The 24,819-nt window shown below is 46.2% G+C and overlaps 1 protein-coding gene across 3 annotated transcripts in view; it reads left to right on the top strand.

Annotated features, from left to right (window-relative positions):
• ALDH9A1 (aldehyde dehydrogenase 9 family member A1) overlaps positions 1-24,819 on the top strand; it is a 339,496-nt gene that overhangs the window by 105,470 nt on the left and 209,207 nt on the right. For all 3 annotated transcript variants that reach the window (XM_029618255.1, XM_029618257.1, XM_029618256.1), the window contains exons 4-5: positions 3,554-3,683; positions 20,172-20,306. In XM_029618255.1, the coding sequence (XP_029474115.1) occupies positions 3,554-3,683; positions 20,172-20,306 (265 nt within the window). The remainder of the gene's footprint in view (positions 1-3,553; positions 3,684-20,171; positions 20,307-24,819) is intronic.

The following is a 24,819-nucleotide window of genomic DNA, read 5'->3' as shown; positions in this document are numbered from 1 at the left end:
CACACACACCATCACCTTACCAAGCAGTCTCTCTCTCTCATGCATGCACACTCACCCTGGTTTCTCACTCCCATGCTTTCTTTCACCCCCACAACAACAGGCTTCTTACGCCCATGCTTTCTCACATACCCAGACTTCTCCCTTCCATGCTTTTTCTCTCTCTCACACACACACATCAGTCATCTCCCTGAGCAATCACTTTCATTGTCTCTCACATACACACACACATCAGCTCTCTGACCAGTTTCTCTCACTCACACACGTGCTCTCACTCACACACAGGCTTGCTGGCTGCTTCTTTCTCTCACTCACTTCCTTCCCCCCCCCCCCCCCCCCCCCCCCCCCGAGCACAAATGGAAACTGCAGCCTCCTCCTCCTCCAGCCCCCGCAGGCCAAGAAAGTAGAATCCCATCGGCCGCGGGAGGTTCAAGCTGCTCTCTCTCTCCTTTCTTGATTTCCGGCTGCTTCGATTGCCCGGGGCCCGATGACGCTGCTGCTGCCGCTGCTGCTTTATCACGCGGCACGGGCCGGCTCTTTCTCCTTCCCGCGCACCGCGTCTCACTTCCTGTTCCGGGTCACGGGGGGGGGGGGTGCGCGGGAAGAAGAAAAGGCCCAGCCACAAGTGCCACAGCTTCTTCTAGCGCCACTGCCGTTCCCGCTGGGCTTGAACGTGCTGACAGCCCGGCGGCAACGGCAGCGGGAGAGACCGGGAGCGCGCGACCCCTGCATTTTGGGCGTTCGACCCCCGCCGGGGGTCGCGACCCATAGGTTGAGAACCGCTGAGCTAGATACTTCACTTAGATGCAGCTCCAGCACTGCTAACTACATTGATGGCAGGGGTGGAAGGGAAATAGATCGATGGCGGGGGTGGAAGGGAAATAGAACAAAAAAAGTCACTTACAAGGGACAAGAGTATGGGGGGGGGGGAAAGTGAAAGCTTGCTGGGCAGACTGGATGGACTGTTTGGTCGTCTTCTGCCGTCATTTCTGTTTCTATGATAGCCAGGGGACTGGTGCCCGGAGCAGGGGAGTAAGCCTATCCCCACTGAACTGGATCGTGCTCACCACAGACGCGAGCCCACGAGGGTGGGGAGCCCACTGTCAGGAACTGACGGCCCAGGGACAATGGAACAAGGAAGAGGCGCGGGTTGGAACATAAACCGCCTGGAAGCTCAAGCAGTCAGACTAGTGTGTCTGTGATTCAGCCATAGGCTCCAAGGAAGCCTGAAGGAAGCGATTCGAGTAATGTCGGACAATGCTACAACGGTTGCCTACATCAACCGCCAGGGAGGAACCAGAAGCCAGCAGGTATCTCTGGAAATAGACCCTCTCGTGGCATGGGCGGAGGTAAACTTACAAGGTATCTCAGCCTCCTACATCGCAAGGAAAGACAACGTCTCAGTCGACTTCTTCAGCAGAGAAAGCCTGGACCCGGGGGAATGGGTGCTGCTGAACAGAGCATTCCAACTGATAGTAAATTGCTGGGGCCTCCGAGCCATGGACCTACTGCCCACCTCTTTCAATGCCCAAGTCCCCAGGTTCTTCAGCCGAATATGAGAGCCACACTCCCAAGGGATCGATGCCCTCGTCCAGACCTGGCTGGAGGAGTACTTACTATATGCCTCCCCCCCCCCCCCCCCCATGGCCACTTCTGGGCAAGATCATCCCCAAGATAGAACACCACAGGGGACTAGTTCTACTAGTGGCCCTGGATTGGCCAAGACGCCCATGGTACGCAGATATGCAGAAACTCTTTGCGGGGAACCCTCTGGGCCTACCTCCACACAGGGACCTTCTCCAGCAGGGCCCGATTCTGCATGAAGATCTGTCTCGATTCTCTCTTACTGTCTGGCCCTGAAAGGACCCACCTGAAGAAGCATGGGTACTCGAAGGCTGTGGTTGACACCCTGCTCCAAGCGCGGAAGTTCTCAACATCTCTGACATACATACAAATCTGGAGAATATTCGAAGCCTGGTGCGAGAACCGCGGGGTATCCCTGCGGACGGCCAAGATTCCCATGATTCTAGAATTTCTAAAGGTGTGAAGAAAGGGTGGTGTCTCAACTCCCTCAAGGTTCAAGTAGCAACCCTATCCTGCTTCAGAGCCGAAGTGAGCGGAATCCATCTATCAGTGCATCTGGACTTGGCCCATTTCCTTAAAGGGGTGAAGCAACTTCGGCCACCCCTAAAGTGGCCAGTGCCGCTATGGAACCTCAATTTGGTATTAGACTTTCTAGCAGGGACTTCCTTCAGACCAATACGCAGTTGTCGCTACGCCTCTTAACATTGTAGACTGTATTCCTGGTGGCAATATGTTCTGCCTGTCGCATCTCCGAGCTGCAGGCACTATCCTGTTGGGAACCGTTCACTCCTGGAACGATACAGCTTTGCACCGTCCCCTCCTTCCTACTGAAAGTGGTCTTCGAGTTTCATTTGAACCAAGCTATCTCCCTACCATCTCCAGAGGAACATAAGGACTCAGAAGACTAACGCATTCTTCACCATCTAAATGTCAGCAGACTCCTGATGTGATACCTAGAACGATCGCAACAGGTGCGCAAAACGGATTGCCTGTTTATACTCCACAGTGGGAAGAATCAAGGCGAAGCTGCCTTGTGAGCAACCATAGATCGCTGGATTAAGAAAGTAATCAAGGCAGCCTACACAGAGGCAGGAAAGCTCTTACCCCCTACAGGTTAAGGCTCATTCTACTAGGGCCAGGTAGTATCCTGGGCAGAAGCCAAACTGCTGTCGCCTGCCGAGATCTGTTGAGCGGCGACATGGTCCTCCCTACACACCTTCTCCAGATTCTACCGCCTGGACATCCAGGCTAGAGAAGACGCAGCCTTCACAAGGGCAGTACTAAGTGGGCCATGGGCAGCCTCCCACCCTGTCCAGGAGTAGCTTTTGTACATCCAACTGGTCCTGAGTCCATCTGACTACATGCTAGGAAATGGAGAAATTACTTATCTGAATTTCATTTTCCTTAGTGTAGACAGATGGACTCAGCATCCCGCCCACGGCTGCCCACAGAGAAGGAGGACCTTGGAAAAAGAACCTTGAGATTAAACAATTACGGGTAAGCCATTGCCTACACATTAACTTGGTTGAGTGCACTGGCAGTCTCCAGTTTTTTAAATCAGTTAAATCAGTTTAATCAAGTTTGATCAGTTTTAATCAAATTATTTACGCAAGATATATATCCACAATGGCTTTTCGAGGAGGATACTGAGGAGCTGAGGTCACTGCAGAGGTATATCTAGGGTGTCGTCAGCTTTGAAATCTGACTCCATCTCCCATCTGCTAGCAGAAGAGCACATAACCCACTGGTCCTGAGTCCATTTGTCTACACTAAGGAAAACGAAATTCTCAGGTAAGTAATTTCTCCGTTATAAAATATCTGCCTCTGTGCATAAATTGAGGGATATTACACTAATGTTACAATTATTTAACACACCAAAAATATGCATTTACTTTGTGGAAACTGTGTGCTCATACTGAGATATGGCACTGCTAAGGTTTTGTGCTTGTGTCTCTGATGTGTTGCTTTGCAGGAACGTAAGGAAGAAATTGCAGCTATGGAGAGCATTAACAATGGAAAATCCATTTTTGAAGCCCGGGTGGATATAGATATATCGTGGCAGTGCTTGGAATACTATGCTGGCCTGGCAGGGTCCCTTGCAGGTACTGCACATGCTTTATTTATATAAGATTAGGGGCTAAGCTCGACTGAATTCTTCATGAAATGGTCATGTGGCTTCTAGATTTATTATGGCAGAGGAAATCAATGGCCTAGGAAATATTACTATGAACCAGTAGCAATCTCCATGTCAACTAACATTTCCAATGTGGCTCCAAGCTGCTTGAACACACCTTAAGCCTTATGGTTTTTTGTTTTTTTTTTTTTTTTTTTAAATTTCTTTTTATTGGGTTTTTCAAATGAACAACCAAGTTAAGAACACATTACATGTAGTAATAGGAAGATACTCGAAAGCAATCGAATCATATGCCAAAAATTACCCACAATGTACAATATGATCCAAAGGACATGACACAGCGTCATACCCATGTTTAACCAGTTAACATGTAACCTAAGAACAACTATTTCACCTGGATCGATCTCCCCCCCCCCCCCCCCGAGCTCCTCCCCACCCTCCTACCAACCACAATTTATAAATGACCTGGTTGTAGTAAGCCTCAAAACATGAGCTATTCTCAGTGACCTCTAAATTGTATGGGGGTCCTGCAGATTACTGTGCAGAGGATGTGTCGTGGGGTCCCATCACGGGTGGTGACCCCACAACGGAAGTTACATGTTGTATAAAGGTGCAGCTACTTGTTAATTCAGCGGGTATTCGGCCACGTATGCTCTATGGAAATATTGCCAATACGCGCCTAAGTTAAATGGGATGGACATCTCTCCCTTTCACATGGATATTAATGTTGTACCTGGTGATAAAGTTGTGGGCTCCAAATAATTGAAAACATTGCCCATATTTCTTTAACTAAAGTGACTTTCTTTGGGGAGGTATTTCTGGCAGCTATATATTCTAAAGCAATTAGGTTAACTAGTTTAGTGAACCAGAAATCCACACTTGGCGCTTTATCATCAAGCCATTGGGTCAAAACAACTTGCCTTCCCAGTAAGCTTGTCCGCTGTAGAAAAAGCATGGTCTGTTTAGTGGGTTCCCAAGTTAACTGGTTCGGAGAGCCAAACAACCAAAAATTAGGATTAATGGGTAGGCTATGTCCGACAATCTGAGAGCATTTTTGAGAAACCTTTCCCCAAAAGGATAAAACCATCGGGCACTCCCAAAAACAATGTATGTATGTGCTTTCACATGCACAACATTTCATACATTCAGCTGAGGCTGTTATTTTAAATTTATATGCTTGCAAGGGAGGGATATACATGCGCCAAAGGAACTTATAATGTGATTCCCATAGAAGGACATTATCGGAGACATCCAAGAGAGCAGTAAAGAAATGCTTAAATTCATCAAACGAAAGTTGAAACAGTGGCCATGCTGTCCACGTGGTATATAACCGTTCAAGGTGTGCTAGAGTACCACTAGCTGCTAACATGGTAATTGTCGGTTTCTGGCGTAGTGGTGACTGAAAGATATACCGGAGTTGGATTGTGTGGGGCGTGTCTAAGAAATACTCTCTGTTGCGCCCCAGGTAGTGTTGAATTTGCAAATATGCGAAGTAATCAGTCTGTGGTAAGCCATATTGAGTCCTCAGAGATGGAAACTCATAGGGCTGCATGGTTTTCTTATCATATAGTTGATATACATGCCAGAGTGTAAATTCTGGATTAAAGGCTATTGTGATTAGGGAGGTAAGTCTGTGTGGAATGTGGAGCGATCTGCCGAACTGTGACCACATCTGTGACCATGTCTGCAGTAGGATATAGGATTTAAAATCATCTTTAATGTTTGAATACACTACCTGTAATAGGAGGTTTAACGCTGGGACTTTATACCAGTCTACCAAACTCTGATAGGGGATGTATACGGATGTGGAGAGTAACCAGTCTCGCACCAGTCATAGTTTGCAAGCCATGTTGTACCAAGTTAAGTTGGGACATCCTATTCCTCTCTTGGGAATTGGCTTGTAAAGATTGGCCATTGACACCCTCACTTTCTTGTTCCGCCAGAGGAAAGAACGCATGGCTTTCGTGATGTTCTTAGAGTTTTGTCTAGCTAACCAGAGAGGGATTAATTTTGAAAAATGTATAGCCACTTTGGCAGTAAGATCATTTTGAATATCTGAATTCTTCCCCCAAGGGAGAGCGGTAGCGTTTGCCAACGCTCTAGGGTGTTCACTGTTTGTGTCAATAAGGGTTTTATGTTGGTAACATAAAGTTCTTCTATACGTACAGGAATTTTAATGCCCAAATATTTTAATTCAGATTTCACCCATCTTAGCGGGACTTGCCCTTGCCATGTAAGTTGGATGTTACCCGTAACATCAATTGCTTCTGACTTTTCTTGGTTGATTTTTAAACCAGCAAAAGTACCAAATATTAATTTAGGTGTAACACGTCCAGTAAAGATACTAAAAGGTTAAGGAGAAAAACTAAAACATCGGCAAATGCCGCTCCCTTAAAAGGATTATCAGGCCCCCCAAAGCCCGTGATATGTGGGCTCTTAGCTATCTTCCATAGGAGGGGATCTATAGAGAGAATGTGCAACAGTGGAGATAGAGGACATCTCTGCCGCACTCCTCGACAAATGGGGACATCTCCTGAAATACCTCTATTAGCCTTGATGCGGGATATCGGGTTGTGATATGAGTGATATATAATCTAAAAAGGCACCTTCGAAACCTAGTCTGCGGAGAGCGAAGAACATATAATTCCATGAATAACAGTCAAAAGCTTTCTCTGAATCAAATCCAACGGCTGTTGCTGGTATGCGGTTGGAGCTGCAGAATTGTAAGGCTGTGAGCAATTTAAGGATGTTTGTATTGGCCTTACGCCCTTTTACAAAGCCTACTTGCTAGGGGGATACTAAATGTGGCAATATGATATTAAGGCAGTCCACTAAGACTTTCACCAGAATTTTGAGGTCATGGTTTAATAATGAAATAGGTCGGTATGACCCTGGGCGTAGCAAATCCTTGCCAGGTTTCGGTAGGACAGTAATATGCGCTAGGTTGAAATCCCTGGGAAATTTATTGTGGGCTAACCCGTCTTGGTAAAAGTTGGTCATGGGATCAGCAAGTTGTGCGCAGAGTATCTTGTAAAAATCGTAAGAAAAGCCATCAGGGCCCGGGGACTTGCCAGACTGCACCGCTGCAAAAGCATTTAAACTTCTATAGATTGTACTGGCCTGTTCAAAAAGCCTAGCTGTGTCGTTTTGAGAGTGATAAGACTTGAAAAAAAACAGTCTCCCGCCTGCTATCATAGAATTCTCGAAAATCCTCGCATATGTCGGGCTTATGAGAAACGAGCCTCCCTTTGGTGTCTCGCATATGTGGTATAAACTTCTTCGGCCTGGCTGCATGCATTAGGTTAGCCATTAATTTTCCCGCTTTGTTCCCAAATTGGAAAAGTTTTTGCTCCCCTTTATATAGTTGCTGTTGTGCTCTAATATGCAATAGCGTGTTTAAGCGGTTCAGGACCCTATAGTATTCAATGTTTGGGTGGTGGGGTGCGTCAACCATTGCCTTTTTGTGTGCTTGTAGTTGTTTTCCTAACGCACAATATCTTGGTTCAAAGTCTTTTGGCGTGCCTGTGTATAAGATATTATTTCTCCCCGGAGTACCACTTTGGCTGTTCCCGAAAACAGTTGGGGGTTATTGGTATGTTGCCTATTATGTAATGAAAAGTCTATCCTGTAAAAAGGTTTGAAATGTTACATCGTGTTTTAGGTGGGTCGGGAATCTCCAAACTCTGGCTTCATTTCCCTGGTTGTTCGTAATGTTTTCTAGGGTGATCGGTGAGTGGTCAGAAAGTGCCTGTGGTTCATTTGTTGTATTTACCATCTCAGAAAAGTGGTCTTGGGACACTAATTATATAGTCAATTCGGGATAAAGATGTGTGTGATCTGGATATATGTGTATAGTCCCCAGTGTAGTACTCTCCATATGTCCAGGAGGCCCAGTTGGTGACATAGAAATGCTATACCCTTCAACTTACTGCTGTGTCCCCTTAGTGTGGCGGGTTTCTGTCAATTGTGTGGTTATGGACACAGTTAAAATCTCCCAGAAGGGAAAGTATCCCTTGTGTGTGTGCAAGGAGGATATTTTGCAAATTCACAAAAAAGCTGTGGCTGTATTCATTTGGCGCATATATATTACAGATGGTGACTTTAACATTATTCCAGGTACCAATAATATTTATTTATTTGTAGATTTTTATATACCGATGTTTGGTGCTGGCCTTCACAACGGTTTACAGGTATAACAACAATACATGTAACTGTTTTTCTCACAGGACAAGCAGGATGGTAGTCCTCACAAATGGGTGACATCACAATATGGAGCCCTGTACGGAAAACTTTTCTGTCAAAATTTCCACAAAGCTTTGACTGACACTGGCACACTGAGTGCACTGAGCATGCTCAGCCTGCAATTATCCCTGTGAGCCACAGGTGTCTCCCTCAGTCTTCTTTTTTCCGCTCTGCAGTAAGCATAGCGGTTGGAGCTCTGTGAGGAAATTTTAACTTTTTTCCTCATGGAAACACTTTACTTTTTACTTCAATAGACACTTTTCCCTGCACGGGTCTCCCTCCGCGTACGTTTTTACGATGTTCGGTGAGTACTTTGACTTATTTTTTTGGTTGGTTCCTGTCACCTTCTGGCCTGCTAACCGACTGAGGCCTTCCCTCTCCCTATTTTTTCAGTTAGCTACACATAGCCTGCGAGTGTCTCTCTGTGACACTCTGCTTGGTTATTAGCAGTGGGACAGGGACTTCAACGGTTTCCCTTTAGTTTCGGGTCCTTTGTTCCCCGGTACCCTCGCGCAGTCGATGCCCCATCGCTACCGTAGGTAACCCCCCCTCAGACCGCCCTGGATTTTTAGGTGCCATCAGTACCCTTCCCCCGCGGTACTCTGATGCCATCCTCCCTGCATCGTTTTTATCAGTGCTGCCAGGTTTTTTACTCCTTTGCGCTGTTTTTTCCTTGGGCTCCTTCGGTGCCGCCTTACCCGGGTGAATGCCCTCGACGCACACCTTGTCTCGTCGCTGCCATCCATACTCAGGTCGATGCCACAGTTGCCCAGGACTCTTCCCTCGATGCCGGGGTCACGTTCCTCGATGCCATCCCTTAAATTATGGATGCCATCGATGTTCAGAGCCTTTCCATCGAGGTCCAGAGCCTTTCCATCGATGGACATCGATGCCAGGTCATTTCCATCGATGGACATCGATGCCAGGTCATTTGCATCGATGGACATCGATGCCAGGTCAATTCCATCGATGGGCATCGATGCCAGGACGATTCCATCGGTGTCTCTTCCATCCATGGGGTCCATGCCAACATTGATTCCATCGGTGCCTAGGGCGATGCCATCAACACCCCTGTCCGTGGCGCCGATTCCAGGCACACATTTGCTACCTGAGTCGGTCCAATCGATACCGTCAACGTCCGTGGCCATACTGTTGATGCTCGTGGCTATGTCACTGAGGATGTTGGCGCCCACCCCCATACATTGATGCCCTCGACACCCACGTCGTTCCCATCGGTGTCCTCGACATTCCTATCGATGCGGTCACCGACTCCATCAATGCTGGTATCTCTTTTCAATAATGCGATGTTTTTCTCGACTATTCGATGCCACATCGTTCCCATAGATACCTATGCCAATGCTGTCAGTGCTCCATCACTACCATCATTACTCTGGTCGAGTCATCGACTTTTTTTCATATCCAGTTTTGACGATGCCCTCGAGGCTGCTTCGGCTGCCATCAATACCGTCAATACTGACATAGCACCGCCACGTAATGCCCTCGCCTGCATACAATGCTCCACGCTTTGGGTTCTTTTTCAAGCCCCTTATTAGCAGAGCAGGCGTATTGACAATCTGTCATCGATCGCCATCCAGGACAGTGAGGGCTTCCATCTCAGCGCTGGGGAAAGACCGGGCCGAGCACCGTGGCACCCATTATCGTCGCCGACACAGTGATCGTCCGCCGCTGACTCCATCCAGCACATTGGTGCCATCCTTCTTGATGCTGGACAATGCTCGTGCAGAGCAACATCACCACTGCCATCAGCACTGATCTGTACAGTTTTGGCAGCCCTGGGTGATCCAGAAACACCGGATCGAGGTCCGACGGATTCTGCATTGGCGTCATGACACATCGAGCCGCTGCGACGAGGGAGGGGATCATGAGTTCGTTAATCGGCTCCCCTGTTCCCAGCGTGCCCCACCGTCAAGTGGTGTGGGATTCTGGCCCTCTGTTTTCAATAGCAGTCGAAATGCCAATCACGCCTGGCCTGTCTCCTCTATACCTGTGCCACCATACCAGGTTTCAGAGTGAGGCGCACGTTTACGTCCACGGCCTACCCCTCGAGGACTCCGGAGATCGGAGCCAGCACTCTTCACCGGCTCATCCTGCGGCGATCCACGTCGGATGGTAAGTTCCCGCTTCTGCGGCATTCCCTTTGAGATGTGTTCTCTAATTCGGACCACATGGTTCGAAAAGGTCTGGGTCATGTGCCTTTCAAGAACTGTATTAGTGTCACATATCGCTATGCTAGCTATGTTAGCCACAATACCAAGAGAAACCCCTCTTTCATTTCTTTGGGATTGCGTCAGGGCTTCCTCCCCTTTCCAACAATGAGGCTCTGTACTGATTAATGCTCTGTCCTCTGGTTCCTGCTTCAAAACCAAGGTTCAGGTGCGTTCGCTGATCTGCTAAACACGAGCTTTAGCAAATATTGCCTCAAGTACAAGTCCACCTTGAAGCCTGACTTCAGGTCTTAGTGTCGCCTTGTACAGCACACAGAAATGCAGGTACAACTTTACCGCTCACACTCCTGTGGGAGCTTACATGATATCCAGATTACTTCAGCCATTCCACTGGGGCACCCCCCCCGGTCTCCCATCTGGCCGGATATCAGAGCGGCGACCCCACCTTGTACCAAAGTCTGGTACACTCCCCCAAGCGCTACAAAGCGCATAGGGGGAAGGGAGGGGGGTCGGGGAGTTTTAATTACACTATTCTTTCTTTCAACAGAAAGTAGTTACTCTCCGCACATCCTGGACCTCAGAAGTACCAACTTCCTTCAGAAGTCACAGGTAAAATGGTAACTTTCTGCAGTAAGTACATTACTCTAATCTTTCTAAGTGTTTATGGTGAGTCAACAACTCTGCCGCTGGCATCAGCTTCGGCAGCCGAAGTTTTTCATTGAATCACTATTGGTGAATGCTGTTTCTCTGCGGACTGCAACATCATTCACTCTTTTCCTTGCATGGACAACTGCACAACCACAGTCAGTCCATGCAAGGAGCTCTAACTTCTTCATGACTCACTATACATTTCCTAACTGGGATTACTGTCACTGCCATAAATCCCTTATACAACACTTCTGGACACCACAGTCATAAAGACCTTCCTGTCCAGCATACACGCAGACATTCTAATACATTTTTACATGTCCCTGCATGCATATTCTATTACCTCAGGCCCTCAATTCTTCATTGTCGGGCCATGGGGTTTTTTCACTATGCACTTTCCTCATAGAAAACTGCTATGGGTTACATTCAGTGACATTCCAATATTAGTGGGTCTAAGCTGTGCAACCGCTTGGTCCCTCATCCATATTCCAGATCTAGAACCAAAACCTAGTCTGATTCTGCTCATGCTCGCATTTACTTAGGGTTGTAAAGTTTCGCCTAAAAGCTTCCCAACCCTATATGCGTCTATCCACTCCAGGCACAGTTTTCTCATAAACTTCCTGAAGCTTATAGTCATGAGTTATACCTTTATGCCTTACAATACTGCCTCTGCAACAAACCTTTGTGCATACAGACAGACAGCATAGGGACAATGTGCTTTCTAAAACACAAGCACGCATTACTTTATCTGCCCTGCTGAGAAGCTGTGCAGCTGTATCCTTGGCCCTTGCTCATTTCATGCATCCTCTGGCCACTCATCTAAGAGATTTTCTGAACGCACTAGCAGACCTTCTCCATGTAGAGAATAGCCACTGCCATTAGCAATGGTTACATGGAATAGACTTAGTTTTTGGGTACTTGGGTACTTGCCAGGTTCTTATGGCCTGGATTGGCCACTGTTGGAAACAGGATGCTGGGCTTGATGGACCCTTGGTCTGACCCAGTATGGCATTTTCTTATGTTCTTAGGTTTCTATCCTCTTGAATGGTCTCCGACTACATGTGTAAAGAGGAAAATCTAACGCTGAGGTCAACCGAACTTGCCCTCTGCGTCTGAATCGAACCATATGGTGCACAGATTCTACTCCTTACACATGTTTCCAATGTGTTCCCATAGATGCCTTTCTTCCATCAAGGGCCTCTTAAATATATCTCTTCTGCTCCCTCTCATAGCCAGCACTCTTCTAATGTTGAACCGGGACGGGGTTCACTATTCCTCTAGCCCTCGCCCTAACCGAGACCAGTATGCTTCCCATACTTCTCAATCTATCACACCAGTAACCAATCTACCTTCTCACCAGCCAGCCCCAAATCGTAGACTAACTGATGTTCTCAGGTTTCTGGTAGCGTCACAAAACCTTCCACACACAAATCCTACCATTCAAAATGGCAAGATTTACCACATGACGCATACAAAAGGGTATTACCCTTTTTTCTTTTTCCACACCACTCTTTCTCTTGCTCCCTCGGATTCTGCTCCCCAGACATCCTCCACATAGGTACACCTCTGTTCCAATTGGTGTATCGTTTGGGAGTGGGGATACCCGATTTACGGTACATCCCTTCTGAGTCAGCTTACCATGGATTATCCACTGATCAAGCCGCCTCTATTTTCACTAGTCACGGAATGGAACATATATTTCATGCTTATAAGTCTCATATGTTCTCCGTTCGAGCCTTTCCATTCCTCTCATTTCACAGTTTGGCATGGGAAATTCTTCCCTCATAAATGTCATTTCTGCCAGCAGTGTCAACACTTCTAGTTACATACTCATCTGACCCTGCGTTACTCCGTCACTGAGTGGTTTTCACGTGTTCAACTTTCTTTCTTTCTTAAGGTAGACTTTGCATCTCACCTTACTCAGGATATACTCTGCCCATTTTTTTCAACACCTCTCTCTCACCAGAGCGAGAGGATTCTTTCCATTTCTTGGACAGAAAGGCTACGCTTGCATTCTACCTAGCTTGCCTACATTCCATAAGAATTCCACCTAACTCTTTCCTTCTGTGGCAAGAGCCAAGCTGCGAGTTCCAATTGGCAAACAGACCTATTCTTCCTAATAAACGATCTGTATCTCTTTTCCTACCAACAAGCAGGCATTTCACTACAACACTGTGTGTAACCACACTCTGTTGCATCCGCCTCAGCCTTAATAGCTTCCCTTCGGCCGCTGCTGCTTGTACACATATTATCAGGCTGCAACCTGGAGTTCTCTCCATACCTACGACTAGCCGGCATGCTCCATGTTTGGCCAGTCCGTCTACTCCTATTCCTTTTGGGTTAACTACTCAACATCCTTTCACCAACCCTTTAAGGATTTCAGGATGCCCTCCGTTCCAAACTCCACCCACGTCAACACGCCCTTCGCGCGGCTTGGGTGCATTTGGTGCACTCTCGGGCATCCTCAGCTCGGTACTCTCCCATTTGTGAGGACTACCGTCCTGCTTGTCCTGTGAGAAAGCAAATGTTGCTTACCTGTAACAGGTGTTCTCACGGGACAGCAGGCTGTTAGTCATCACGAAACCCACCTGCCACCCCGCGGAGTAGGGTCTCTATACATTATCATGTTTATTTTAGTTTTGCTTGCGCTTTTAGTTATAAGAAGAGACTGAGGGAGACACCTGTGGCTCACAGGGATAATTGCAGGCTGAGCATGCTCAGTGCACTCAGTGTGCCAGTGTCTGTCAAAGCTTTGTGGAAACTTTTGACAGAAAAGTTTTCCGTACAGGGCTCCATCCTGTGGTGTCACCCATTTGTGAGGACTAACATCCTGCTGTCCTGTGAGAACACCTGTTACAGGTAAGCAACATTTGCTAACATCAATAAACACAAGGTTTACGGGTATAGTATAATAATACATATAATGGCTTACAATCTGAGACCATTACATTGGTCTATAAATAAAAAGGTATATATAAAAAAGGTGTGTGTGTGTATATGTGTGTATATATATATATATAACAACATAACGACCATTTTCAGCGATGGGTTACATTCAGTGACATTCCAATATTAGTGGGTCTAAGCTGTGCAACCGCTTGGTCCCTCATCCATATTCCAGATCTAGAACCAAAACCTAGTCTGATTCTGCTCATGCTCGCATTTACTTAGGGTTGTAAAGTTTCGCCTAAAAGCTTCCCAACCCTATATGCGTCTATCCACTCCAGGCACAGTTTTCTCATAAACTTCCTGAAGCTTATAGTCATGAGTTATACCTTTATGCCTTACAATACTGCCTCTGCAACAAACCTTTGTGCATACAGACAGACAGCATAGGGACAATGTGCTTTCTAAAACACAAGCACGCATTACTTTATCTGCCCTGCTGAGAAGCTGTGCAGCTGTATCCTTGGCCCTTGCTCATTTCATGCATCCTCTGGCCACTCATCTAAGAGATTTTCTGAACGCACTAGCAGACCTTCTCCATGTAGAGAATAGCCACTGCCATTAGCAATGGTTACATGGAATAGACTTAGTTTTTGGGTACTTGGGTACTTGCCAGGTTCTTATGGCCTGGATTGGCCACTGTTGGAAACAGGATGCTGGGCTTGATGGACCCTTGGTCTGACCCAGTATGGCATTTTCTTATGTTCTTAGGTTTCTATCCTCTTGAATGGTCTCCGACTACATGTGTAAAGAGGAAAATCTAACGCTGAGGTCAACCGAACTTGCCCTCTGCGTCTGAATCGAACCATATGGTGCACAGATTCTACTCCTTACACATGTTTCCAATGTGTTCCCATAGATGCCTTTCTTCCATCAAGGGCCTCTTAAATATATCTCTTCTGCTCCCTCTCATAGCCAGCACTCTTCTAATGTTGAACCGGGACGGGGTTCACTATTCCTCTAGCCCTCGCCCTAACCGAGACCAGTATGCTTCCCATACTTCTCAATCTATCACACCAGTAACCAATCTACCTTCTCACCAGCCAGCCCCAAATCGTAGACTAACTGATGTTCTCAGGTTTCTGGTAGCGTCACAAAACCTTCCACACACAAATCCTACCATTCAAAATGGCAAGATTTACCACATGACGCATACAAAAGGGTATTACCCTTTTTTCTTTTTCCACACCACTCTTTCTCTTGCTCCCTCGGATTCTGCTCCCCAGACATCCTCCACATAGGTACACCTCTGTTCCAATTGGTGTATCGTTTGGGAGTGGGGATACCCGATTTACGGTACATCCCTTCTGAGTCAGCTTACCATGGATTATCCACTGATCAAGCCGCCTCTATTTTCACTAGTCACGGAATGGAACATATATTTCATGCTTATAAGTCTCATATGTTCTCCGTTCGAGCCTTTCCATTCCTCTCATTTCACAGTTTGGCATGGGAAATTCTTCCCTCATAAATGTCATTTCTGCCAGCAGTGTCAACACTTCTAGTTACATACTCATCTGACCCTGCGTTACTCCGTCACTGAGTGGTTTTCACGTGTTCAACTTTCTTTCTTTCTTAAGGTAGACTTTGCATCTCACCTTACTCAGGATATACTCTGCCCATTTTTTTCAACACCTCTCTCTCACCAGAGCGAGAGGATTCTTTCCATTTCTTGGACAGAAAGGCTACGCTTGCATTCTACCTAGCTTGCCTACATTCCATAAGAATTCCACCTAACTCTTTCCTTCTGTGGCAAGAGCCAAGCTGCGAGTTCCAATTGGCAAACAGACCTATTCTTCCTAATAAACGATCTGTATCTCTTTTCCTACCAACAAGCAGGCATTTCACTACAACACTGTGTGTAACCACACTCTGTTGCATCCGCCTCAGCCTTAATAGCTTCCCTTCGGCCGCTGCTGCTTGTACACATATTATCAGGCTGCAACCTGGAGTTCTCTCCATACCTACGACTAGCCGGCATGCTCCATGTTTGGCCAGTCCGTCTACTCCTATTCCTTTTGGGTTAACTACTCAACATCCTTTCACCAACCCTTTAAGGATTTCAGGATGCCCTCCGTTCCAAACTCCACCCACGTCAACACGCCCTTCGCGCGGCTTGGGTGCATTTGGTGCACTCTCGGGCATCCTCAGCTCGGTACTCTCCCATTTGTGAGGACTACCGTCCTGCTTGTCCTGTGAGAAAGCAAATGTTGCTTACCTGTAACAGGTGTTCTCACGGGACAGCAGGCTGTTAGTCATCACGAAACCCACCTGCCACCCCGCGGAGTAGGGTCTCTATACATTATCATGTTTATTTTAGTTTTGCTTGCGCTTTTAGTTATAAGAAGAGACTGAGGGAGACACCTGTGGCTCACAGGGATAATTGCAGGCTGAGCATGCTCAGTGCACTCAGTGTGCCAGTGTCTGTCAAAGCTTTGTGGAAACTTTTGACAGAAAAGTTTTCCGTACAGGGCTCCATCCTGTGGTGTCACCCATTTGTGAGGACTAACATCCTGCTGTCCTGTGAGAACACCTGTTACAGGTAAGCAACATTTGCTAACATCAATAAACACAAGGTTTACGGGTATAGTATAATAATACATATAATGGCTTACAATCTGAGACCATTACATTGGTCTATAAATAAAAAGGTATATATAAAAAAGGTGTGTGTGTGTATATGTGTGTATATATATATATATAACAACATAACGACCATTTTCAGCGATGATTTGGTCGGTAATGTGGAAGTCAATTTTCCTATGTATGAGAATTGCAACTCCCGCTTTCTTTCCCTGTGCTGCTGAATAAACACAGGTTCCCACCCAGTCCCGTCGCAGTTTTTCACTTTCTGCGGGATTAAGATGGGTTTCCTGCAAACAAGCAAGATCTGCACGGATATGTCTAAGGTGTGAAAGGATTTTTTTGCATTTGATGGGTGACCCAAGACCATTGACATTCCATGACACCAACTTATCCATGATCAATAGTTGCACTAGTCAGTGCAGGCCGAAGCCCTGTTAACATTTGCCAACTAGGGAGCAGTGGGGCCCCCAGCAAAGCCCCCATGCTTCACATCCACTCCTCAGGCTTCTGAGTGTGGGTTTGGCGAGATATGCCGGCTCTAGTAGGAATAGCAAGGCTAGTAACATATAGGTATACAAAGTAGTTTCTGCTGACTAGTCGAACCAGTGATAGCTTTTGTGGTCAGTAGATACCCTCCCTACCCTTCCCTTTGTCTAACATCGTCCCACCGCCTTGGTGGTTTGGAGATCATGTGTACGGGTGCCATACCGCCACCATGGTAAAAAATAAAAAAAATGGACGGTTCAGTGACCCATAGGTGCTGTCCCCAAACAGTGGCCTCAACATCACAGCAAATGCTGACAGTGGCTGTGCAGTAGGGATCATTGGGATGATGATGATACCCCACTTGGGAGGCTATGCTGCACAGTTTTACTGGTCGCAGACGTTGGGCAGAGAGTTCCAGGAGTGCAGCGCCTCTGACTTCTCTGGCAATGTCACCTCCCTTATTGAGTAGTTGGGATGGTAGATCTATACCGCTGACAAGGGAAAGCTTCCCGAGGTAGGGTGCTGCTGAAGAAGGTGGTCCTGTTCCGAAAGCAGACGCCACATGATTACGATCTACTATTAGTTTCTGATGCTTCCCAACATCAAAACTGGTGAGCTGGACCCGCTCTCCCAGTTGCTGCACAGTAAAGTATAAAATGTCTATTAGCAACACATAGAGGGGTCTGTACGTCTTGACCACCGTTTCCCGCAAAGAGTGCTCCCAATCCTCAGTGTGAATCCACAAAAGCAACGTGCAGGGAGGCTGCTTTCCGTCTCCTTCTATAAAACAAGGTGTGAGGCAGTCCTCCTCGCATGAATAAAGGTGCAAGAGTCGCAAATGCGGCTCCACCCTGAAACCAAATTAACAAATTGGCCTGTGCTGTGGAGTTCACACGGGGCTCTGAGACGGCGTGGTGCTTATAGACCCAAATTATCTTGAAGTTAATGAGCGCCCGTATTGTCGGCTGTAGCGCAGTTCAGACTGGGGTGCACTGTGCCATGAAGTTCTGATTTAAACTCCTCATGTGGGCACCCCATATACTGCATCTCGTATGGTCAGTTGTTATTCTGGAGGTGTTGTCATGCTTGATCCGGTGTTTCAAAAAAGTGAATCTTGTCCTTGTGCCACACTTAATTTTGCTGGGTAGAGCAATGAGAAGCGAATCTGCTTTTTGAAAAGCTCCGTGCAGATCGGAGAGAAAGTTTTCCGTAAATCAGACACGGACTGAGTAATCGTGAAATTCCCGTATCTTCTGGCCATTGTATGCTACATCTTATCGCTTTCTGAAGGCTTGCCATACGTCCTGCTTGTGTCGGAATTTTAGTAGTTGGGCAATTACAGTTTGGGGTCTGTTCTGCCTGTCCAGCCTTGCCCCAAGCCGGTACGCGCATTCTACCACGATTCTCCCTTTCAACTCAGGAAGCCCAAATTCCTCTGGCAGCCATTTTTCTATCAGGGAGCACAGTTTGCTATCCGCCACTGTTTCGGGGAATTGCATAAACCTAAGGTTCCCTCTGCGATCGCGGTTTTCAAGATTGTCCAAATGAATACAGCCACAGCTTTTTTGTGAATTTGCGAAATATCCTCCTTGCACACACACAAGGGATGCTTTTCCTTCAGGGCGGTAAGTTTCTGCTCTTGTGCAGTGAGCTTTGTGCTGCAGGCAGAGGAGTCATCCTCCAGCACAGCTATTCTGCCCTCCGCTTGATCCAATCGGGGAGTGATCTCAGTAAGAGTGGAGCACACCTCAGTGAGCCTTTCCTCGATGCTCACTATTTTTTCACCAAATTTCTCATCTAAAGCCTCCCTTACAGTATCTTTTATGTCGGCTAGCGTGATGTTGATGTGTGGACCTTCCCCGATGTTTCGGGCCCTGCCACTATTTTGGATTCTGTGTCGCGTGAGTTTTCTTTTTCCTTTTTACTGCTTTTTGTGGCCATTCCGGGCGCCGATTTCTGCATAAATCAGACAATTGACATATGCGCTTATCGGAGGTGGCAGCCTTTATGGGTCTGATGGTGAGTCTTTATGGGTCTGATGGTGAGCAATGGCAGGGCAGGCATCCGGAGCCTAAAAGGGACACCTCTTGCCGGCTCACTACATCACGTGATCTCCAAGCCTTATGTTTTTAGTAGATATGTATTGTAAACAAGAAGTTCCACCCAGAGCCTACTTTCTGGTCCCTGTGCCTAACCCTGATATGTGCATTGATGCAAAAAAAAAAAAAAAAAAAAAAAAAAAAAAAAAACAACCCAAAACCCTGTGAGAATTCTCTGCTTCTGTAAATTTCGTATGGATAGGACACCAAACACAGAAGTTGAGGGGACACACCAGACATAGCGATCTCATAAGCCTTCTTTTCTGTTGGAAAGTAGGATAAAAAAGTTTTAATATGAAGATTACCTCTAGATCTTCACATTGAGCCTTAAAATCCTCACTAGCTGGAAGTGCAGCATATTTATATTATGCACTAATTAACCGAGAAATGTGGAGTGGAGGAGTAACTGCGAAACAGGGAAGCCACCTGGGCAAATCACGTCACTCTTCATTGCTTCAGGTACAAATTTAGATTGTGAATCATCTGGGGACAGGGAAATAACACAGTACATGAATGTAATCTGCTTTGAAGTGGCTGAAAGGTGGAATATAAATCTAAATAAATATACTTTTGATTAATATTGCTTAATTCATTTTTATTAGTCTTATTAACATGTCCCACGAGCAGGACAATGCATACTGGCCTGGAGCATAATCCGTTAAGAGTACAGCCTGTCAAGAGTCTGGCATCTGAAATCTTAATGAAAGCTGCAAGTAATGACTCTCAACCAGAGTTGCCTCTGTCTTCCTACTGCCATGTCGTATCATGTGATGTGGTCTTCCTCATGTCCTGGAAGCCCGCCCTCTGGCAAGTGCATGTGCACTTGCGGGTTTTCTCTTTTGACTAATCTGCGGTCTAATCTATATCTTGCTGCAGCTAGGATTGTTAGTTTTATCTATATTTTACAGTCATCCCAAAGTTTTATGGAACTTTTTCATCCTATTTGTCTTGTTGGGGAAGCATGGATACAGAATCCCATGACTATAATATTAGATACTTGGATGAATTCTCTTATTGTGATGGTAACCTTATTGTGTGGTCCTGCATTAGACATATGCACGATACTTCCATGTCTGCTGACTGAGTTTTTATTGCTGTCTGTATCTTGGTCAGAATCTATCTGCAACTATCTTTGTTTCCTTTCTACAGAGAGAATGGGTGTCTAGGGCACAGGAGAAGGCTTGGATGTATGTCACTGTTTTGTTACTTGTGGGGACTTGTTTTAATTCTTGTCTGTTTCTCTTGTCTCCCATTACCTGAAAGGTCAGCATGTGCAGCTCCCTGGCGGATCCTTTGGTTACACTAGAAGGGAGCCTCTGGGAGTGTGTGTAGGTATCGGAGCATGGAATTACCCCTTTCAGATAGCCTGCTGGAAGGCAGGCCCAGCCTTGGCTTGTGGTAAGCAACACCTACTGAATCTATGCAGTTTCCTTGGCACACATTTTTTAAGGGACCCACTTGCTTATCCTCATTTCTCATGTACTTTCAGACTTGGTGAAATTTTTCCATTATATGTTTCCTTATCTCTCTAAAGCTGAGTATCATGTCCTCAAGTCTGTGCAGCAGAACTTGGATCTAGAGGGTGACCCCCCCACACCTCTTGTCTTTTGATTGTGTGTGTGTTTTTTTAATGTAAATTTTTATTATAATCCTTCCAGAGAACAACCATACACAGCCACAAAAGGTGTATATCAGCCTTGACTATTATAACTCTAATTATTTGGTATTGCGTAAGTCTTATGTTGAAAGCTCTTCAATTTATACAAAATTCATCAGCTAGAATCCTTACTGGTACAACTAAGTCTGTTCACATTACATTTGTTACCATCATATTCACAAAGCTCGGAATTCAGAAGCACCAGCATGTATTAATTCTTGTCAGTCAGGAAGTCTGTGATCCGCTGGGCAATGTTTACCTGATGTTCCGAGCCATAAAACCTTCAGGCTCTTTGATACCAGAGACCGAGTCTTTGCAGTTGTAGACCTGCTTACCTGCGATGCTGTGCAAGGAGACCTACTGTAAACTTTCAGAAAACCTTGGCAAGCTTTTTTATTCAAAGAAGCTTTCCGTGACTTTTAATGTTTTCGTTATATTTTTAGTTCTTGCTATTATTTGGTATTCTGATTCTCTGTTCTTTATGTATGTTTTATGCTTTAATCCGCTTAGAACACTTGGATAATGCGGTAAATAAAATAAATACAATAAATAAATACTCCTAAGCCAATTCCAGATAAACCATTTAGTGGGGTCCCCCCTTTATTACAGTAGCAAACCCCCAAAGACCTTTCCACCTCTTAAAAGCACCAAAGTTTGGGAGTCCTTCCAAAGTTCAAAGGACAGCTATAATTTCTGAAAAACTGGCAGCCTGTCTTCTAAGAGCAATAAGCTTTTCCATCATATAAACTTCAGAGTGTGGAGCTGTCATTTTCTTCCAGTGAGCAGCTATCATACACCTAGCTGCTATCAAAATCTGCACAATTAACTTATTCATCTTTGTTGCTATAGTCTCCACCAGCAAAGTTAAATAAAAAAGTTTAGATCCCAGTCTATGGAGATATGTACCATTTGTTGTATAACTCTCTGAACTTCTTTACCAAATTTAAGAATAACAGAGCAGAGCAACCCCAGCATATGTGAGTCATGGATCCCACTTCCCTGCAACCCCTCCAACGTTTATTGGATTCTTGACTATACATTTTATGCACTTGGAGTAGGGTGAGGTACCATCTGTAGTAAACCTTGAATGTATTTTCTGTTAAATGTGCAGATATTGAAGATTTAATAATATATAATCATATATCTTCCTAGTCATAGAACAATTGAGATCTTTCTCTCATTATCCTTGAGGTTGCCCTGAGGATGCGAAACCAGAATCTTGTAGGTCTTTGATATCAGACCCCTGAGGGCTTACTGCACAGGATTTCAAAGCTTGTTTTAAATAGCTTTAACAGATTCTAAAAAATGCTGAATTTGATAATAAGCAGACAAATCTGTATTTAACGAATAGAATTTATCCGCAAGATAAACAAAACTCCGCACTAATCCTTTTTCACACAGTTGCCCTATGTTATACAGGCCCCACTCCTCCCATCCATTAAAAACCTCCCTCATCAAATTTGGAGGGAACCCTTTATTATATCTAATTGGAGTTACAGGCGTTTCCTTAAGTTCCTGATCTATTTATTCTATTAACAGTTTTTCTGTTGATAAGGCTGAATTAGCCATACTGTCTGGGATGATGTCATCCAATGGCGCACTATGCGGAGTTCTCTCTCTCCAAGAATACAGACCTTTGCTCTGCTGTGAGTACTCCTCAGTTCCATTTTTTCTGTGCTTTGCACGCATGTGTGGAAGCTCCTCTCCATTTTATTTTCTCCTCAGAGAAAGTGTATTTTTCATTTTTTTGTGCACGTGATACCCCAAAAGCACTATTCAGTGCTAAAATGTTCTAAGAAGCCCGGGTCTAAATATTGTTAGTGCGGGCATATCATGTCCGTAACTGATGGACATAATTATTCTATTTCTGCCTGGGCCCAGAGCATGACCAGGCCTCAGGCTGCGACTATGGGCGCACACCTCTGGCACAGTGCCAAAGAACCCAAAAAAATTGCAGCTTTGCAGGAGAAAGAAGGGGGTTCTTCGGCATCAGGAAACTATGCCTCTTCTCTGAGATGCTTGACTCAATCTTCCTTGGGCCCAACACGGCCCGCGTCCATACAGCCAACACGGCCAATCTTCCTTGGGCCCGTGTCCATACAGCCATCAACAGGTGCATCAAAGCACAAGGCGAAGCACTCAGAGCGTTGTAAGGTGACTCCTCGTTCCAGGGTGAGTGAAGCCTCGGGGCCAGACCACGCTGGCCCCAAAATCCCCCAGTCGTGCACCAATCTTGACTTCCACATTGCACAAACTGCAGTGCTTGACACAGTCTGCACTGATTCAGAGAGTGTTGTCTACCTTGATGCACAACGCACCTTGATGTGACAAGGACAGGAAGGTGTCAAAGACTGTGTATGGTGCAAAGCATGCACCAACACAGGTGCACAATACCAAACGATGACTCATGGCAAGGACACTTGGAAGGGAGACCATGATGCTCCGATGCACAGCCAAGACACAGTGATGCATGGCCGCGATGCACGTGTGCACCAACGTGGCACACTGAAGCAAGCGCCAACCGCCATGTCAGGGGCAGAAACATAGAACAGAAGAAGAAGCCTTCGCAGACTTCAAACCCCCCCCCCCACCCCACCCCTGGTGTCCTATTCCTTCCACCAGAGATCTGAAAGCTAGCTGAGGCTGCAGCCAAAAAGCGTCCCCCCTGTGTTGGACTCAACAATGGACCAGCATGCTCCGAAACAGAGAAAGAAGAGGGAAAGGCCCACTATTCTACCTGACCTTTTCAGGGAATTGGAGTGTAAAGACATGGATATTCATACAAGCATTCCCGGACTCAAACTGATATATCTCATCCTCGCCAATCCTTATCTCCAACTACACCATGATTAACCATCTCCATTATTGTTTACATGTTTGAATTAATAACCTGTCCTTTCTCTTCTTTCTCTGCCAAGTTCCAATCTCCCTGTTATATGTAACTGCATTTTCCGCACCATTGTTTTTAGTTATGTTTACGATGCACCCCTGTTTTATGTGAACCAGCATGATGGGACTGCGTTCTCGAATGCCGGTATATAAAAACCCAAAATAAATAAATAAATAATGAAACCGCTATCTGTTGGGAGGAGCAATCAGATAGGAGTTAGCAATCTGTAGTATTTAGGAGAGTTGTGGGTGGATCCTTGGACCAGTGGCAGATGATCACGCCCCCGGGGAAGACCCAGAGAGGGACCACCGGTCAGGCTCAGAGTATGGAGACAGACACACACTAGTTCTTTTATTAGACAGTATACTGAACCACCAGAGGTGGCAGCAGTGAGCTGGAATGCCCAGCTGGGCTGTAGACCCTCAAAAGCTGGAACAGCGATCCCTGGAGGCTGAGCTGTAGAGAAACTGAAATATAGTGAATAGGCAGTGTAAGCAGAGTTTATGTACCGAACCTGATGTGAAGCCTCACACAATGTCTCATAGAAGCCCAGGAGCTGGATTGTATAGGCCCTCGAGGAGCGAGTACCTGGTTCAAGGGAAAGCTCTGAGAGAGCGATGTTAACTCACAGATGTAGTAGGCAGTGCTGGCTTCCAGGCAGAAGTGAATTAGAAGAAGTCCGGGAACAAGGGCCCTCGAGGAGCGAGTACCGGTTCCAGACTGCAATCTACAAAGTAAGAGAGAGAGCAGGGCCCCCGAGGAGTGGGTACTCCTGGTTAGTCCGAGGAGGCAGAGTAGCGTAGATAGAACGAATCCATATCCTTGCTAACTCGATGTGTTAGCAAATTCTAAGACCTTAAATATCCGTCATGGGTGACGTCATGTTCAGGGGACGCCCCCGAGGTTCGCGCCTTCTTCGGTACTTCAGCTGGGGCCGCGCGCAAGCCCCTAGGCCTCCAGGGAACATGGTGGTTAGCAGTGTGGAGCTGGTCCGGGGATGCCGGAGGACCTCGGCAAAGGAGCGCCGCGGCAGCCAATCTTCCCGTGGGCGAAGAGGGAGGTGCCAAAGAGATGAGGAGGGCAGAGAAAGGGCATCGGGCACCGACGGACACAACATGGAGCCCATCCTATACACTTTATCTAGCCAGCCTTAGACATTGCCATCTAGACCTCAGTCTGTAAGTTCTGCTTCCTCGTCCCAGAGTGGTCAACAAGTTTAATTCGGTTTCTCAACGGAGCCTTTTTGAAGACACGAGTCCTCCTCTCTACAAGAGGAACTTTACTGAAGGGACAAAGGCCTGGTGCCAGAACCATTAGCATTCAGTCCACAATAGCCAGTCTCTGAAATTACACTGGTAACTGTC

This window comes from Rhinatrema bivittatum, chromosome 10, assembly GCF_901001135.1.
Source record: "Rhinatrema bivittatum chromosome 10, aRhiBiv1.1, whole genome shotgun sequence".
Taxonomy (NCBI): Eukaryota; Metazoa; Chordata; class Amphibia; order Gymnophiona; family Rhinatrematidae; genus Rhinatrema; species Rhinatrema bivittatum.
Note: the sequence above shows the minus strand (reverse complement) of the source record. Positions and strands in the feature narration are given on the sequence as shown.